Source organism: Carcharodon carcharias, chromosome 17 (genome assembly GCF_017639515.1).
Source record: "Carcharodon carcharias isolate sCarCar2 chromosome 17, sCarCar2.pri, whole genome shotgun sequence".
NCBI classification, from domain to species: domain Eukaryota; kingdom Metazoa; phylum Chordata; class Chondrichthyes; order Lamniformes; family Lamnidae; genus Carcharodon; species Carcharodon carcharias.
In genome coordinates, this window is record NC_054483.1 from 95,561,810 (window position 1) to 95,580,494 (window position 18,685).

At 40.0% G+C, this 18,685-nt stretch overlaps 1 protein-coding gene across 11 annotated transcripts in view; it reads left to right on the forward strand.

Moving 5' to 3' along the window:
• LOC121289876 (exocyst complex component 6-like) overlaps window positions 1-18,685 on the forward strand; it is a 187,942-nt gene that overhangs the window by 90,145 nt on the left and 79,112 nt on the right. For 6 of the 11 annotated variants that reach the window (XR_005945666.1, XM_041209798.1, XM_041209802.1 and 3 more), the window contains exons 16-19: window positions 3,775-3,886; window positions 13,396-13,530; window positions 14,360-14,539; window positions 15,271-15,300. Coding sequence is in view for 10 of the 11 variants with exons in the window: in XM_041209798.1 (XP_041065732.1) it covers window positions 3,775-3,886; window positions 13,396-13,530; window positions 14,360-14,539; window positions 15,271-15,300 (457 nt within the window). In the remaining variant the exon portion in view is untranslated. The remainder of the gene's footprint in view (window positions 1-3,774; window positions 3,887-13,395; window positions 13,531-14,359; window positions 14,540-15,270; window positions 15,301-18,685) is intronic. The other 5 variants (XM_041209805.1, XM_041209807.1, XM_041209803.1 and 2 more) reach the window with 1 other exon arrangement.

Below are 18,685 nucleotides of genomic sequence, written 5' to 3' on the forward strand. Positions count from 1 at the left end.
AATTGGAGGGAGACGTGGGTGAGGCCCACATTGAACCCTTTACCACCCAGCTAACCAACACGGAGGTACTAGCAAACTTAGACTCCCTAGTCACCCACCCAAGCGCAGATCAGTGAGCAGACTTGACAAGGCTGCTCACTGCATTTAAAGGCTTGTGCAGGGACAAGCCAAGCTGCACCACACTATCTCTACATGATGTGGATTTGGGCAAGTTCCCTCCCATAAGCCTATTGTCTAGGCCCAGAAAAGCTGACCCAAGCTCGGGAGGAGCTTAACTACATGCTGAAGCACCAAATAATAAAGCGTAGCAGCAGTAGCTAAGCTCCCCAGTTGTGCTTGTGACCAAGCTGGATAGCTCTACAGGGTTCTGCATTGATTACCAAAAAGTTAATGCAGTGATCGTAACTGACTTCTACTCGATACCCTGGCTGGAAGACTGCATAGATAGGATAGGTAAAGCAGCCTCCATTACAAAGATAGATTTACTCAAGGTATACCTGACTGCCCATGCGAAGGAAATCTCTGCCTTCGTAACTCTCTAGATGGGTTACACCAGTGTCGAGTCATGCCATTTGGATTCTGAAATGCCCCAGCCACCTTTCAAAGGCTGGTGAACCAGGTAGTGGCGGGCTTATCCAATTGCATCATGTACCTAGACAACAACCTAGTGTAGAGCCACACCTGGGAAACTCAGTTTGAACAACTGGAAGCCCTCTCCCAGAAATTAGTCAGCTGACCTAGTGGTCAATCTGGCAAAGAGAGAGTTTGCTAAGGCTCAAGTGTCCTTTCTAGGACACATAGGCCAAGGACAAATACTGCCCAGAGCTGCAAAGGTACAAGCAGTAGCACAGTTCTCTGTTCCCACAATGAAACTGGAAAGCATGAGGTTCTTGGGTAAGTGTGGGTTCTCCCGCAAGTTCGTCCCAAACTTCAGCACAGTTGACACCCCACTGACAGACCTCCTACAGGAAAAAGAAAAGGCAATCTGGACTGAAATGCCAGACAACTTTCAAAAGGCTGAAGGCCATTTTTAGTAAGTGAGCCTGTGCTTGCAGCTCTGAACTTTAAGCATTTAAAGTAGCCATCGATGCGAGTGACATCAGGGTAGGGGTTGTCCTCCTACAGGAAGATGAATTGGGGATCGAGAGACCAATCGGAAGGTACTCCAAAAAAACTAAACAAGTATTAGAAATGTATTCCACAGTAGAGAAGGAAACCCTTGGTTTGTTACTGGCTTTCAAACACTTTTTATATCCATTTTGGATATATATCTCAGAGACACAGTCTATACTGACCACAACCTGTTATCTTTAGTGGAAAAATTTAAGACACAGAATGCCAGGTTATTCCGTTGGAGTTTGCTTCTCCAACCATATCACCTAAAAATTACCCAGATTGCAGGTGCCCTGTCCAGAACTTAGAGTCCTGGTTAGAACTGAAAAGATACTATTGACCAAGGCAAGAAGAATGAATGTGTGTGTGTCAGTGTGTTTGTTGTTTTATATTTATTTATTTTTTCTCCTTTTTTATTAATTAAATGAGAATCACTCTCATTTCATGCGTCATGTGGGGAAGTGTCATGACCACAGATCCTATCCCCAAATTCCTTATGGACGTATTGAACTTTTAAGTAAGACATGTGTTTCTTAAAAAAAGACATGCAAGAAAAGGTTGGCTGAGACTGTAAGGTAACTACTTGCTGGAAAATTCCTATGTGGATTACTTGACTAACTAGTTCAGAGAGAATGGAATGTTGCACCTAAAAGGTATGACATGGCCTACTTCAGACTGATGCACTTCAAATGAAAAGATACAATGCAAACTGAACTGTAATCTCCTGTGGTTGCGAAGATAATGGCAAAAGATTATCATCTCAGTCGAAACCATCACCTGCTGAATTATATCCCAGGCTGTGAACATGAACAGAGTTGAAAAGAAAACAGATCTGGGCTATGTTTATTTTCCCTTCCAGGAATACACAAGTAAAGGGGTTTAAAAAAGCCAACTGTAGCTCTAGTTCTGTGCTAGCCTGGTGTTCCGTTCTGGTGTGTGTGTTGTGAAGGTCACAGCTGAAGAACACCAACTGGGCATCTCTCTGCTTGCAGATTTTTTAAAAAAATGTATTACTTTGATTGCTGGAAGCAAGTCACAATCGAAAAAGAAACAGGGCAACTCCTTTCAGCTAACCTGCAGAACCAAGAATCTCAAAACCAGCTGCTCAAGTGGTAAAGTCTGTGCCACTGGAATCTCCCCAACCAAGGCAACTTTTCACCATCTACTCCTCACGGACAAGCCAAAGGACTGATTTGTATAGCCTTTTAACTTTTATTTTTAGACTCTGTTTTCTAATTGTGTCTGTGTGTGTGTCTGTGTGTGTTTCCATTACTCTCATTTCATGCGTCATGTGGGGAAGTGTCATGACCACAGATCCTATCCCCGAATTCCTTATTCCTATGTGTGTGTGTATATGTGTTTCCATTTTTTTGTTTCTCACTCTTTCTTTGATTCCAGACAGCCTGGTTTAATTGGCTCCTTTTAAAACATAAGTACATTTGGACTGGGAAACGGTATCCACGAGGGAAGGGATCCTTTTTAAATTCACCTTGTTGCGACCAACCGAGAAGGTTGAATAAAGAAAGGGAGCCAGTTCACCCCTCCTCACCCGGTGCATAACAATTTGGGGTGTCTCGTCCGGGATCATAACAAATTGAGGGAACCTCGCCCGGGACCGGTCGGAAGAGGTAGAAAGCACAAACTCAAAGCTATGAATGCAAGGAGAAAAACTATCAATAAATAATTACTGGAAATGTGAAGACAACAAATTAAGCACAGACAATCAGCAAATAAAAGGAGGAGCTGAACAAATCCATTCAGCTGTCAATTTGCTCTTTCACAAAATTGAGTACTTATAACAGAAAATAAGTATTAGGCATAATAGGCATAAAACAATCCCAAACTTTGTATGAAATTTTTTGAATTCTACATATGGAAGCATGTATGTATTTGAAATCTCTAAACTTTGCTTGTATGAGAAGCCTGAGTTATTGAGTTCAGACATACTGTATTCCCAGACCACAAGTATTAGTGAGAACACTCAAGCTAGCAGGTTCAGCTCTCCCTGTGTGCTTACGCATACATGTTATACAAGTTTTAATGATAGCAAAACTGGAGAGTTAGCACGTCCAGTACTGCTTTTGTAAGTACCTCGTGGAAAATTAATGAGAAGAAAATACCTTGAGAGACTATTTTTAATGCAGTGAAAATAGCTGCATTTTTTTTTTGTTGGATACAACATCAAAGACCATGTAAAACATGAAATTTTCAGCTATTTCTGATGTAACTTTCCTGAAGAATTTTTGGTCGCTTGCAGCATGTTTCATGTGTGATAAATGAAACTTTAATTTTTAGATGTATTCTAAATCGTCATATCAACCTCCTTTGTTTACACTGGGAACTTGCACACAATAATTATCCATGTGCCCCAACCATTTCTTTCCTGCTATTGGTATGCACCAATTTGCTTGTGGAGGTTGGTCACTTGTTCATTGCTGTGGATGGCATTGTAGCTAAAACACCTCTGTTGATTTGGCTGGACAGATTGTGATGATTTTGAACAATGTTATTAAAAGTCCCGTCTGAAGGACACATTGGATCTAGATTTGTGTCAACGTATTCGAGTATGGTGTTTGCAATGTTATGGTTGCTGTGAAAGGCTCTTGATTAGTCAGTTTTACTGAGTGCATCCTATTAATGCAAATTAAATCTGATCTTCAGTTCAACAGAAATAGATGATATGCTCAGAAAATCTACCAACCTGCTGCTGACTCGAACTCTGAGTGGATGTTTACAAAGCCTGATCAAGAAACAGCACATAGGTTTGACTGAAGTATGTCTTTAATGCCTAGAAGGTTTTATGTTTTAAAATAATACCAACCAGCTGGTTATAAATTACTACCAGATCATTGCTATCAAATTGAGTGGTTGAAATTTGATGTAACATGTTGGGCAGCCACTCGATTCAATTGTTATTTACACATTATTAATACATTATTACTATTTTACCTGACCACTAAGGTGGGTGGGTGGGGGGTGCGGGGTATTATTGGCCATAAATATCAGCAACAATGCAACCAAGTTGTGAAATGATTGGTCTTTCTCAAATGATAGGTTAGATCCTGAGTATGCAACTTAGTTCCTTAGCTCTGGATTAAATATCACATGGCAAAAGGAGGCAGATATACCAAATTCAGTCAAACGATTATGTAATCTATACAAAAGGCTTAGAGGTTGCAAATTAAATTCTTGATAATTGCTATTCTTCAAGACACACAGAGGACTACTAACCCTATAATGGACTTGTTCTAGCAAGCACTGGCCCTGAATTGTATACTTAGCCTAACATCTTTCTGTAAAGCAACTAATTTGCCTTAAGATCTTAGGGAATTAAAGTAATGTCAAAGCAAAGAGTTACAAGACTATTGCCATTAACTGAAGGGCCCTATGGTAACAGAGAACATGGTGGTAAAACCAAGTCAGTTGAAGTTTCACCAGCTAAGTTTTATAGATTTTATTAATTCTATTTTGTATTCAAAATTACTGTTATAATATTACAATATACTCAATCTGTCCACCAATATCTTTATAACGTCACACACTTGTTAAAAAGTACCTCTCAAACTAGTTTTTGAACTGGAAATATTTTATATTGGTTCTGTATTTTATTCAGCAGGGTGTACAAAATAACTACACAGTTCCACGGAGCTCCAATTTGAAAACAAATCCCTTGGACCTTTTTGTTATGTAAAAACGCTTTCCAACAGATGTTACTCCTTAGAAGGTCGGACTGAGAAAATGTAATTCACACCGAATACAGTATTTGTTTTTCTTGCCACCATTTACTTCTTTCTAGGATTTGGATCCATGAGCCCTGGCCATCCTCTGATACCTTCCACAAATGACCTTTGATGCTCTTGTTCCCAGTAAAACCCTTACGCCATCCCACCCTGATTGTTGTACTTGGTAGGGTCTCCTCAGGGAGTTTTCACTCCTTGAAGCTTAAGACATGCAGACTTAAATATATCTGGCGTACGACTGGTTTACTCATTATCGCCAGATCTAGCTATTACCAGATCAAGCACCATTAGACTCTGGCTTCTTGAGCCAAAACTGTCACACCCTTGCCCTTCCACTGCCCTAACTCTGAACCCACATCTTCCTCTAGTTCCTTCCTTATTTTCCTCCTTGTCCATTCCAAGTTAATCTCACCCATGAGATCCACCTCCTGCTTTCTCGACTTATTCCTATTGAACTGATAACCATCCAACTCATCTTCCTTGTCCCATGACAAATGCCCCTCTCCATTTCAGAACTTACCCCTCCTCAAGAAAATGCCCCAGCAATCTGTACCACTCCATTTCCAACCTTCCTTCTGCAAAGTCCTTGAACGTGTTGTCATCTTATTATTCTGTCAGTCTTTTCCACAACTTCCACTTGAATCTCTCCAAGCGGATTTCAGACCTGACAAGACATAGAACCGGCCGTAATCAAAATTACAAATGACTTCTTCTGTAACTTTAATTGTTTCAGGTCAGTAAGATTGTCTCCACTTTGTTCCACTCCTTGATCCAATCATAGGTAGAGAATCTCTGCCAATGGTTTTCCTTCCTGCCCCAGTACCATTATCTCTGCCCTCCACAACCACCCTAAAAAGACTCTCTTTTCCCCTTCCAATTTCTCATTTATATGTTATCCCTCAGTGATGTTGTCAGAATACATGATGTCAAGCTCCTATATGAGCTCATGATACCCAGCTCCATCTCAGTCCTTACAATGCTTCTCTGTTGTTGGTCTGCTTGATTGACATCTAGTCTTTGGGCTCAATTTCCTTACTTTAAATATTGGGAAGACCAGAGCATATATTTTTGGCTCATTTCCCCGACAAACTCTGTCTGCTGACCACCAATCCACCTCCCTCTCCTATCACTGTTTCAAGCTGAACCAGCCTGGTTGCAACTTCTGCATCCTATTTGACTGATCTTCAGGCTCAATATCCTTTCCATCACAAAGAACAGAGCTTGCAACTCCGCATCACCTGTCTGCGACTCTTACCGCCCTATCCTCTGCTGATGGTCCTCATCCGTGCTTTTGTCATCTGCAGAATTATTATTCCAGTGCTCAGCTGGCAGATATCCCATCCCCCACCCTGTATAGCCCTGAGCTTATCCAAAACGTTTCTGTATCCTAACCCTGTCTGTTTCTGAATCCATACCAAACCCTGTTCACCCACAACCCTATGCTTGCTGGATTACCTTGGATTAAACAACATCATAAATGTCCTCTCACGTTAATACTTGCAATGATTTCCACTAATATCAGCAAACAGTAAAATGTACTCAATGTTTCGTTAACGTTGCAGTGCCATTCAGCATTAACTTCAGGATCACCACTGCTGCCATTTCACAGCCCATCAAGGCCGTGCTGCTCCTGATCTTTGTCCCTCCTCCAGCCATTGAACCTCCTGATAACTCTATATTCCTCGTACCCTCGTCTCGTCATATTCCTTTCAGCCTGCCATTGATGGCTGGACATTCAGCTGTCTAGGTCCTAAGTTCTGTTGAGTTCCCTCCCTAAGACACTCCACCTCTCGCATAAGACCACCTCCCACCCCCCTAAAACCTACCTTAAATTTTTAATTACCCCTTCAACAAAGGCACCCTATAAATGCTAGCAGTAGTTGCTGTAGTTAGGTAGTCAGTTGTAATGAATTTCGACATTAGGTCCGTGGACTATTCAACAGCAAGAAACATCAATCCGGCTACCCGAAAACGGGCAGTGTCTTAAAACTGGACATTTTTATAGTGTCCAATGCATTAATTTTAACTGAGTAAAATTTAAAAAATAACTTATCTGGACAATTCAGCTGTATGCTGCATTGGCACAGTGTGGTTCCAGACCAGTTACCAGTTTTGCTACTTTGTGCGCTGCTGTATCCCGCACTCCAAGTGACCCTTGACTCCACCTGACCCAAACTGCCCATTGTCCAAGCCACCTAACCCTGAATCCAGCAATATCCGAAATCCGGCATGTGCCGGTCTCGAGTGTGCTGGATTTGAGGTACTGTACCTGTATTAATCCAAATCTGTTTTTCACTTCTATCTTAAATACACATACTTCCAGGAGGAAACATTGGATAGTGGTTTAATGAGATTTGTATAAAGGTTAACTGAGCCATGCAGAAAAGTTCATGTCATGGTTCAGCTACTGATCTATGCTAAGTTAACTGTTGTTTGTCAGGGTGATGTAAGGAATTGTATAATTGGTCTCAACTTCACTGGATTGGTGAAGGGAAAAGCATCGAGAATTCCCATTCCTAATTACAGTCCATTATTGGGACAGAAAAGAGGATGTGTGTGTGAACCTCAGGCAAGAACAGAATTGGGCTCAGCTGTGATGCCACCCAAGGCTGAAAAAATACCAGCCAATACTTACTGCTGGACCTGACATGCTCCTCAAGTCAAGTGGTCATTGTACTTCAAAGAAGCCATACACCAGCAAATAGTCAACCATTTCAGGTGGCGTGGAAATCCTTTGTGGGAGTAAAAAAAAAAGCTTTAAAAAAGAAATAAACTGGCATGGAGTATGTCATTTACCTTGGATTAAGCAAGATGATAAATATTTTCTCACTGTAGTATGAAAAGAAAAAGAAACTTGCTTTAGACATGCACTGACTTCCGCTGATATCAGAAAACAGTAAAGTATACTCAATGTCTCATTAACATTATAGTGGAATCTACTTTAGTGTTTACAGATTCATTGTTATGTGAATATAATATTTAAGCCAATTTGTATGAAACTTGTTTTTTCTGCTATCTGTATTGATCAGTAAAAGTTGATTAATTAACTTGACCTTTGATCGTGTGGCATCAGCAAAGGTTTGCACCTCTTTGCATGTAATTAGTAGTTCAGCTATTCACCGCAATTGAGCTCCTGCCATTGACACGATATAAATCCTCTCCACTATTGATGCAGTATGTAAGATCTACAGGATCTATGGAAGAGTAGGGCCAATGAGGGACCATAGAGGTAATCTGTGTATGACCCGGAAGACGTGGGTACAGTCCTCAACTAATACTTTGCGTTGGTCTTCACAATGGAAAAGGATGACACAGGTATAGACATCAGGGTAGAGGTTTGTGAAATATTAGAGGAAATTAACAGAGAGAGAGAGAGAGAGAAGGTACTAGCGGGTTTAGTGGCCTTAAAAGTGGATAAATCCGCAGACCAGGATGAGATGTATCCCAGGCTGTTGAGGGAGGCAAGGGAAGAGATATCAGGGGCCCTGGCAGTAATTTTCAAATCCTCTCTGGCCAGAGGACTGGAGGGCTGCTAATATTTTTGTCCCATTATTAATAAAGTGAGGAAGGGATAGGCCAGGAAATTACAGGCCAGTCAGTCTAACCTTGGTGGGGAAGTTACTAGAAAGAATTCTAAGGGACAGAATATACCTGCACTTGGAGAGACACGGATTAATCAGGGATAGTCAGCATGGATTTGTTAAGGGAAGATCATGTTTGACAAATTTGATTGAATTTTTTGAGGAGGTAACCAGGAGGTTAATGAGGGTAATGCATTTGATGTGGTCTACATGGACTTTAGCAAGGCTTTTGATAAGGTCCCTCTTGGCAGACTGGTCAAGAAAGTAAGAGCCCATGGGATCCAAGGCAAAGTGGCATGTTGGAGCTAAAGTTGGCTAAGTGGCATTTTGGATCTAAAATTGGCTGAGAGGCAGGAAACAGAGGGTGATGGTAAAGGGATGTTTCTGTGACTGGAAGTCTGTTTGAGGCCCTTGCTGTTTGAGACCCCATGAAGTCTCGTGGCATCAGGTCAAACATGGGCAAGGAAACTTTTTTATTAATTCATTCTTGGGATGTGTGTCACTGCCTAGACCAACATTTATTGCCCTTGAGAAGGTGGTGGTGAGCTGGAGTGACCACCGTACTGTCCTTGTTGAGAGGCAGTCCCATCTTCACATTGAGGATACCCTCCATCGTATTGTGTGGCACTACCACTGTGCTAAATGGGATAGATTTAGAACAGATCTAGCAACTCGAGACTGGGCAACCGTGAGGGGCTCTGGGCCATCAGCAGCAGCAACAGAATTGTACTCAACCACAATCTGTAACCTCATGGCCTGACATATTCCCCACTCAACCATTACCATGATGCCAGGGAAATCAAGGGCTATGGGGAAAAGGCAGGAAAGTGGGGCTGAAGATTATCAGATCAGCCGTGACCTCATTGAATGGCAGAGCAGACTCGATGGGCCAAATGGCCCACTTCTGCTCCTACATCTTATGGTCTAACTGTCTCCCCTTGACATTCAATGGCATTACCATCACAGAATCCCCCACTATCAACACCTTGGGGATTACCATTGACCAGAAACTGAACTGGACTGGCCATATAAATACAGTGGCTACAAGAGCAGTTTAGAGGCTAGGAAACCTGCAGCGAGTAACTTACCACCTGTCTCCCCAAAGCCTGTCTGCCATCTGCAGGGCACAAGTCAGGAGTGTGCTGGAATACTCCACTTGCCTGTTTGAGTGCAGTTCCAACAGCACTCAACAATCTTGACACCATCCAGGACAAAGCAGCCTGCTTGACTGGCACCCCATCCATAGACATTCACTCCCTCCACCACCAATGCACAGTGGCAGCAGATACAAGATGCACTGCAGAAACTCACCAAGGCTCCTTAGACAGCACCTTTCAAACCCACAATCATCAACACCTAGAAGGACAAGGGCAGCAGATACATGGGAACACCACCACCTGCAAGTTCCCCTCCAAGCCACTCACTATCCTGACTTGAAATATATTGTCGTTCCTTCGCTGTCACTGGGTCAAAATTCTGGAACTCCCTCCCTATCAGCACTGTGGGCTTACCTACAGCATGTGGACTGCAGTGTTTCAAGAAGCCACCTCACCACCAACTTCTCAAGGACAATTAGGGATGGGCAATAAATGCTGGCCTAGTCAATGATGCCCACATCTCATAATGAAAGAATTTTTAAAAAACTTCCATTTGGAGCTTTCTACAGGTGAAAAGGACAAGAGTAGCAATGAAATGGGAATAGTTGGCCAATATCCTGGAATTCACGACTTGGCACCATCAATTACCACAGCGGTTTAAGGAGAAATCCCACCACTACCACCTTTAAGGTAGCTATGGTGGGCAATCAGTATCCCCTACATCCTGAAAACAAGTTAGTAGTTGCTCTCTTGCAATTTCTGCTGGCTTGCTTTGAGCTGATATGCTGGTTCAGTGCTGATCTGTTGTTACACAAGAGAAGTTTCCACCCAAAACCACTTTTGGCTGCTGCACCGCTGTGTAAACTGCCAGTGAGTAGCGCTGTTAAACAACTTGATCAGTATTCACTGATTCTCTTAAATAGCTGAGCTGCCTAGATACTGATTTGCAGCTCAAATTTTGAGCCCTAATGAGTTACTGGCTATAACTTACCTTCTGAATTTTACTAATCTCATCAGCTGCACATTGAAACAATTTTTACACAATTTAGTAATCAGCTGTTTAAATTGTCAAACGGTGCTGCTCAGCTGTTCAACAGCATGATTCACCAGTGTTGTAAACAGTTGAGTGCCAGTCTTGCAGTGATATTAAACTTTGAAGTTTATTCTTGCTCTTTCTCCCACTTTAGCCCATTCCCTGTCAACCAAATTTCCCTCATGCTCTTTTGGACTGAAAGTTGGGCATGGGATTGACACTTTTTGATTGATTGCTCGTGCAATATTTGTGATCCATTTTCAAGGCTAATTAAATTGATCACTGACCAGATTCCATTGCTACAAAATCTCTTATATAAATTGAAAATCTGTACCACTAATACTGATCCCATGATTACTGCTTTGAGTTCAAATGATTTTGTATGTTGGATAGACAACAAAGAACCACCATTAAGTTCAGTCAAAAATAGAAGTAAAATTCTGCTTAATACATAAGAAATAAACTAAAAAAAATTTTCATTATTTGAACTTCTTTCCTTAAGCCCACTCTATCTCACACACATACAAAGCAGTGTGCAATTTCCACGTTCATACATACCATTTCTCAGCCATAATCTTTTCTTATTCTTAGCATTGTTCTGCTCTCTGGATTTGTTCAACAACTCTATGTTGCATCTTTGTACCATTGTCACTAATACTTCCTTGATGACTGAATTAAATGAGTATTATGGCTTCATTTGTGTGCAATTTTTAAATTGTTAGAATAATGTTACAAAGCTATCATATGAAAATGGAGCAGGAGTAGGCCACTCAGCCCTTTAAGCCTGCTCTGCCATTCAATAAGATCATGACTGATCTGATTGTAACCTCCCGCCTATCCCCAATAACCTTTCACCCTCTTGTTAATGAAGAATTTACCTAGTGCTGCCTTAAAAATATTCAAAGACCCTGCTTCCATTGCCTTTTGAAGAAGAGTTCCAAAGACTCATGAGCCTCAGAGAAAAAAATTCTCCTCATCTCTGCCTTAAATGGGTGACCCCTTACTTTTAAACCGTGACCTCTAGTTCTAGATCCTCCCACAAGAGGAAACATCCTATCCACATCCACTCTGGTGAGACCCTTCAGAATCTTATGTGTTTCAATCAAGTCACTTCTTACTCTTCTAAGCTCCAGCAGATACACAGTCTAACCTGTCCAACCTTTCCTCATAAGACAACCTTCCCATACCTGATGTTAGCCTAGTAAACCTTCTCTGAACTGCTAATACATTTACTTCTTTCTTTAAATAAGGAGATCAGTACTGCACACAGTATTAGTGGTCTCACCAGTGCTCTGTACAAACTGAAGTATAACCACCTACTTTTGTATTCAATTCCCCTCCCAATAAATGATAACATTCTGTTACTTTCCTAATTACTTGCTGTACCTGCATGCTAGCCATTTGTGATTCATGCACTAGGGCACCCAGATCCTTCTGAATCTCGGAGATCTGCAGTCTCTCACCATTTAGATAATATGCATCTTTTTATATTCTTCCTGCCAAATTGGACGATTTCACATTTCCTCACATTATACTCCATTTGCCAGATCTTTGCCCACTCATTTAACCTTTCTATATCCCTTTGTATCCTCCTTGCATCTTCTTCACAATTTACTTTGCTACCTATCTTAGCAACCATACCAGCAGTCCCTTCATCAAAGTCATTTATATAAATTGTAAAGAGTTTTTTTTATTCATTCACGGGACGTTGGCTTCACTGGTTGGGCCAGCATTTATTGCCCATCCCTAGTTGCCCTTGAGAAGGTGGTGATGAGCTGCCTTCTTGAACTACTGCATCCATGTGGTATGGGTACACCCGCAGTGCTGTTAGAGAGTTCCAGGATTTTGACCCAATGACGGTGAAGGAACGGCAATATATTTCCAAGTCAGGATGGCGAGTGACTTGGAGGGGAATTTCCAGGTGGTGGTGTTCCCATGTATCTTCCCATGCTATCCTTGTCCTTCTATATAGTAGTGACCGTGGGTTTGGAAGGTGCTGTTGAAGGAGCCTTGGTGAATTGAGGCTGCAGCACTGATTCCTGTGGCACACCACTCATTATATCCCACCAAACAGAAAAAGACCCATTTATGGCTACCCTCTGTTTCCTGCTAGCTAGCTAATCTTCTATCCATGCCAATATGTTACCCCCTACGCCATCAGCTTTTATTTTCCTCCTTAACCTTTGTGGTACCATATATGTCGTGTAAATGCAGATTAATTCTAATAGTTATTCAGTTCTTAGCCACTGTATAAACTGTTCAGTTTAAGATTAACATGGCTGAGACTTGGACCAGATGAAAAAGTAAGCCATTTCAGAGTTGCAGGTCCCCGAATAATAAGGTTTAGGAAGAGTTTGATGTGCTTATGCTGAACTTAACATGTGCATTGAAAGTGAAATAATATTTATCATAAACATGCAGTTCCACCTGTACTGTGCAGTATAGTACTAAAACTGTCTGAAGAATTGCGAAAAATTTTCTAACTAGCTTTTTTATTAACTAACTTTTTTCTCTGCAGTTGTATTTGAATCTGGTCTCTCATAAAGCAAATTGTAATGCATTTCCTTTCTGTTGGGTCGATGATGTATACTTGCTAAACAATTACAAAAGAATTGTGCTGCATGGATCCTGTTAAATCACTCCATATAGTAGCTATTATGCTAGACATATAAAAGTTATTGATGGTTGAAACAAATGGAATTGTGAGCTAAATGCTTATTTTATACCAAGTTGCCTAGAATAAATTGCATTGAATTACTGTATTGCTGGAAAACGGTAACAGCTGAAAAATTCAAATAAAGTCTCAGCAGCTGTATTTTTACGTTTTGCAGCTTGTACAAATCATCATAAATACAACACACCTGGAACAGGCCTGTAAATACCTTGAGGACTTTATAACCAACATCACCAATGTTTCCCCTGAGACTGTGCACACCACACGACTTTATGGGCTGTCCACATTCAAGGTATGTGCACTATGGATATGTTAGCAATGCACATGTGGAAATTTGTCTTGTCATTACTATAATCATGTGTAAAACAGTTACTTTAACAGCTGTGATAATTTTGACTTTGTTTATGTACTTGTGATCTAGCACTAAGTGAACTTAAAGCCCGTATCAAAGTACTCTTGTATTAGGAAACTTTTGGGAGAAAAAAATATATATTCATTTGGAAAACTTATTGGCTCACTGAGCTTTCCACCATTCTTTGGGTGGCTTCACCATTTGATCTGTCCTGAAAATAAATAATTGACAGTTCTTTAATAAAAGTTTATTTTATAACCAAACATAAAAATATTTTACATGCATTTTGGCCTTAGAAGATCGAGGTATAAATTGATTAAACTATGCTCCTATGCTTTATTGACTTTTCAAGTTAATTTCTTTCTGTGAACTGCTGTGTACCAAATTATTTCCAAAACTATCTGTGTAGCATCCCAGCAGCACAGCACTTCCTATACATATATCAACACTTTTGTTTCTCTTCCTTCAGGCGTTTAATAATATGTTGATTGATTCAGGTTGTAATTCCTTTGATGTTCTGCTGTCTGTATTCTGCTTGCTGTCTGTTAGTTCGATGTTAAAGGAAACTGGAAATAATTACACATTTTCAATACATTTGTTTTTTGAAATTTGCATGTTTCATTATCAGGATTGCGTTTTGTCTACGTGCAAAACTTTTACAAAAAATGATAGATTCTTAATGTTTGGTGAAAGTTGAATGTGAATTGAAACAGTTTTTGCAATAATAAAGATACATATCTAAATGATTTTAAATAATGGATTTTTGCAGGATGCTAGACATGCAGCAGAAGGAGAAATATACACAAAGCTTAACCATAAGATTGATGAATTCATACAGTTAGCTGATTATGAATGGACTATGACAGAACCCAATGGTCGAGCCAGTGGTTATTTAATGGATCTTATAAATTTTCTCAGAAGCACTTTTCAAGTTTTTACACATTTGCCTGTGAGTATTAAATATGAGAATGAAAATCCTAAAATAATGCTCTAAGTATAATTATTTTCTTGCTTTAGATCCTGAAACCACTTAGATTTTCCTCTCTTATTCTTGCCTATAATTTTTAAGACCATACAGATTGTAGTTTTACTTACTCTTAGCTTGAACAAGAATTAAAATGTCACTTTTTTTTCCAACTAACTTCCTTGAATGATTCTTAATATATGAGCTAAAAAGCGAACTAACTTCACTGTTGGAAGAGAATTTCAATTAGCTATATAGGTGGCATTAATCCAATTTTCAAAGATCTCCAAGTGGATTGAGAAAACACTAGCTGTAGCCATTAAATGTTGCACTTCTGTCCTAACATTGATATTTAACTGCTTTCAAAATCAGACAAAATAATCTTTAAAATAAGAATTACCTTTATATTGTGAAACAATACTGAACAATGGGAAAGGCCTGTTCAATTTTGCTTTTTTTTAAAATTTGCCACATAACCACACTCATAAATCCAAAGGGAATGTGATTGATACGCAGAATTGTGACCATTAAATGAAGGGATTAATATGGACATTCTATGACTTTTGTATTGTGAAGATGTCCATCTAGCAGCTGATCTAATTAGTAATAATATGTTTTGGCTTTACTTTCCTTTTTATTATTGGTGTTCACACTTCTTTCCACACCTGTTTACATTTGATTTTTTGTTTTGATTTCCTTGCTGGGTTCCTTCTCAGAATAACGTCAATCACCATGCAGCAATGTCGGTGAGTAGCTGAAGAAAGCATGCACATCTGAAGGCTATGAACTGGCTACAGGCTTGTTGCTCAAGTCAAGTAACCTTCAATATAAATTTAAAAGTCAACAACTAAACCTGCCCTTCCCCCACTACTGGCTTTTGCTTGTTCTATATAGAACACATAAATGACCGATGAATAACAGAACAGGCAGAATTTGGTTTACGTTAACATTTTATGATAGGACAGCCTTCAAAATGCATCTCTGTCTGTTGTAGTGGCCGTTGGTTGTGTTTAACAGAATTAGCCCTTCTACCCAAAGATGGAAAAATCTAAACGTACCTTTTGGCTTAAAAATAGTATACAGCAGCATTGATTGCTAGAAAGAACAAACTTCAGGCACCAGAAACTTTCATGTTTTTGTTAAATGTGATTAAAATATAACCTTTTGATTGGTGCACTCTTCAATGCAGTCTTGTGTGCTTTAGAAGGAAAGGTATAAATTTAAGGTGAAACTTGATATTCCATTTTTGGTGTGTTTATCAAGAATTTTTGTTTCATTCCTTTGTTGAGTAAATTGTATATTATTGGAATAGCACAGAGTTAGTATGCACACTGTACCAGTGGCATCCTATCTTCCTTTGGAATAGAAAAAATATTTTGTTTTCCTTGCAAAAATGAGTTCTGTTGCAACTACCAAGTGATGCTGTCATTTCTGGTGACAAAATGCAGGTGACGCTGACACAAAATTTGCAGTCAGCATTCAACACTTGTGCTTTATACCACAGAAATTACTGAAGCCTAACAATTTACTGTTCATTTTTTCATCATTAACTCTTAATCTATTGGGTGTAGTATTAGCTATATTTCTAAATGTTCATGACATAAAGCAATGGCTTAAAAGCAATTATTGCTTCTTTAACAGCCTGTTCAATGTATTCAAATAAGCTGTAGAAGTAGGATGAAGCAGTTAGTTCCTTTAATCACTCTTAAAATAACCATTCAGTTTATAATTTGAAAAAAAATCTCTCTTGCGCAATGTGTAAGAAAAATTCTGAATTAAAAAGAATGTTGTAATTGTATGCTTGAAAAATTTGCCTTCCAACCCTTCCCTTCCTCTATACTGTTATTTCTAAACCTCTTGACACTGCAATGTGAGACACCCATGTGGCAACTGTCTGCATTTTGCACAGATATTTGATTCCTTGGATTTAGTGCCCAATTGTCCACATTTGTAGATCAAAGTAGAGATTTTGAACTTTTCCATGCTTCGCTTAAGTCACCCCTAAAGCCATTGTGCCTCCATTGTAATAATGGTCTCGTCTTGCTTCATTTGCAACACTATCCCATTCCCCTTTCTGCCCATCCTCATCCTTTCTGAAGTGAATTTCAATAAAAACATTGTATTTGTCTCAATTAAATCATAAAAACAATTAAATTGATCAGTGAACCTGAGGAAAGGGGTGGGAATGTATGTTTACGTGATAGTGAAATCAGGAATTCTTGCGCACGGTGTGTGGTAACACTTGATCCCCCAGAGTGGCAATGGCAGTGAAAAGCTAAGACCAGTGATGAGGGATGAATTAGACAAGAGTGCTAATGTGAAGTGATGTAAAGGGGAGAAGTTTCAGTAGAACTGTGGGAAGTGCATCTGTCAGCAAGAGGAGGGATGAAGAAGACTTCCTGTGTGAACTGGTGGGGAGGAGAGAGAAGTGTTGTCTTGATATGGGGGAAAGGGGAGAAGAGAGTATGTGAAATGGGGAGGAGAAGAAGAGAATGTGAAATGAGGAAAGGGAAGGAAGAAGAGCTCTGTTGTGAGCTAAGCACTAAAGTAGGGAAGAATGAACTGAAAGCATAAAAGAAAACCTTTTAAAACAATTTAACAATACCAATGTATATGCATATAATCCAAAAATTCTGCAAGAATTGAGGGTAAAGCCTCTGCAATCTTTGCCATAATCTTCTATATATGATGGAATGTTGGTTATATCTGCCACAAGTCTGTACAAGTGCATGCCCCACTATACTTTTCATGAAATTAAAAATTTCATCAGCTTTTTTAGGGCTGCCTGAGATCTGTTGAATCTCTTGAAGAATTAGCTTTAGCTGGTTAGCTACTTTGGCATATATCAACACAGACAGCCCTAGCATATAAAACATTGACTATGTTGGCATAAATACTAAGTTAGTATTTGCTGTCTTTCACTTTTATTCCATATGAAGTGATTTTTGGAGTCTTGCATCAGTCAGTGCATATCATACTTTCTGCACAGTTAGTAATGCTGGTTTTAAAAAAAAGCTCATGTCTCAAGATGGCAAAAATGCTTGATATTTGCTGTTGACTTGTGTTGCCCTCTCCATGTAGACCAAAGTGCAATGACTTAGCGACTTGGGGACAGCACACAGCAGGGATGCAATGAGTCGTTTTAAATTTGTTCAAGATTGACCTCCTCCCTGTGTTACACCCCCTCTCCTAGTCCCATAGTGTCATAGAGGTCTACAGCACAGACAAAGGCCCTTCGGCCCATCGAGTCTGTGCTAGTCAAACAAGTACCTAACTAATCTCATTTTGGGCTAGGCCCATAGCCTTGTATGCCATTGCATCACAAGTGCACATCCAAACACTTCTTAAATGTTATGAGAGTTTCTGCCTCTACCACCCTTTCAGGCAGTGAGTTCCAGATTCCCAACACCCTCTGGGTGAAAACAATCTTCCTCACATCCCCTCTAAACCTCCTGCCCCTTATCTTATATCTATGTCACCTGGTTATTGATCCCTCCACCAAGGGGACAAGTTCCTTCCTGTCTACCCTATCTGTGCCCCTCATAATTTTATACACCTCAATCATGGCCCCCTCAATCACTTCTGCTCCAGGGAAAATGACCCCAGTCTATCCAATCTCTCCTCATAAGTAAAACTCTCCAGCCCAGGCAACATCCTGGTAAATCTCCTCTGCACTCTCTCTAGTGCAATAGCATCCTTCCTATAATGCAGATTCCAGAACTGCACGCCATGCTCTAGCCATGGCCTAACCACAGAGAAAAGAAATGTTGTTTCACTAGAATCAAAGGCCAATGAGGTATTCCTTTACTGAGGTTGACGGGCTAAAAGCTGATACTGAGTAGTTCACTTTTACAGTGGTGTTGACTTCACACGATGAAATAGGCATACAGAGTTGAATCAGCCTTGCAGGCAATGGTACAGGCTCCTCAGACATAATGATGTGTAACGATACTGCCAGGTAGCTCCTTTCGTTTGTGGGTTACAGACAGACCTAGAGCCATAGGCCTTTGTCCAGTTTTACATTTTTAGGAGATAGCAATGAACATATCTCTGTATTTTATGAAATAAAATATACAGGGTGAGGTCTTAGTCCCTCACACTAGCTTAAAGTACTTGGCAATCATACATTCT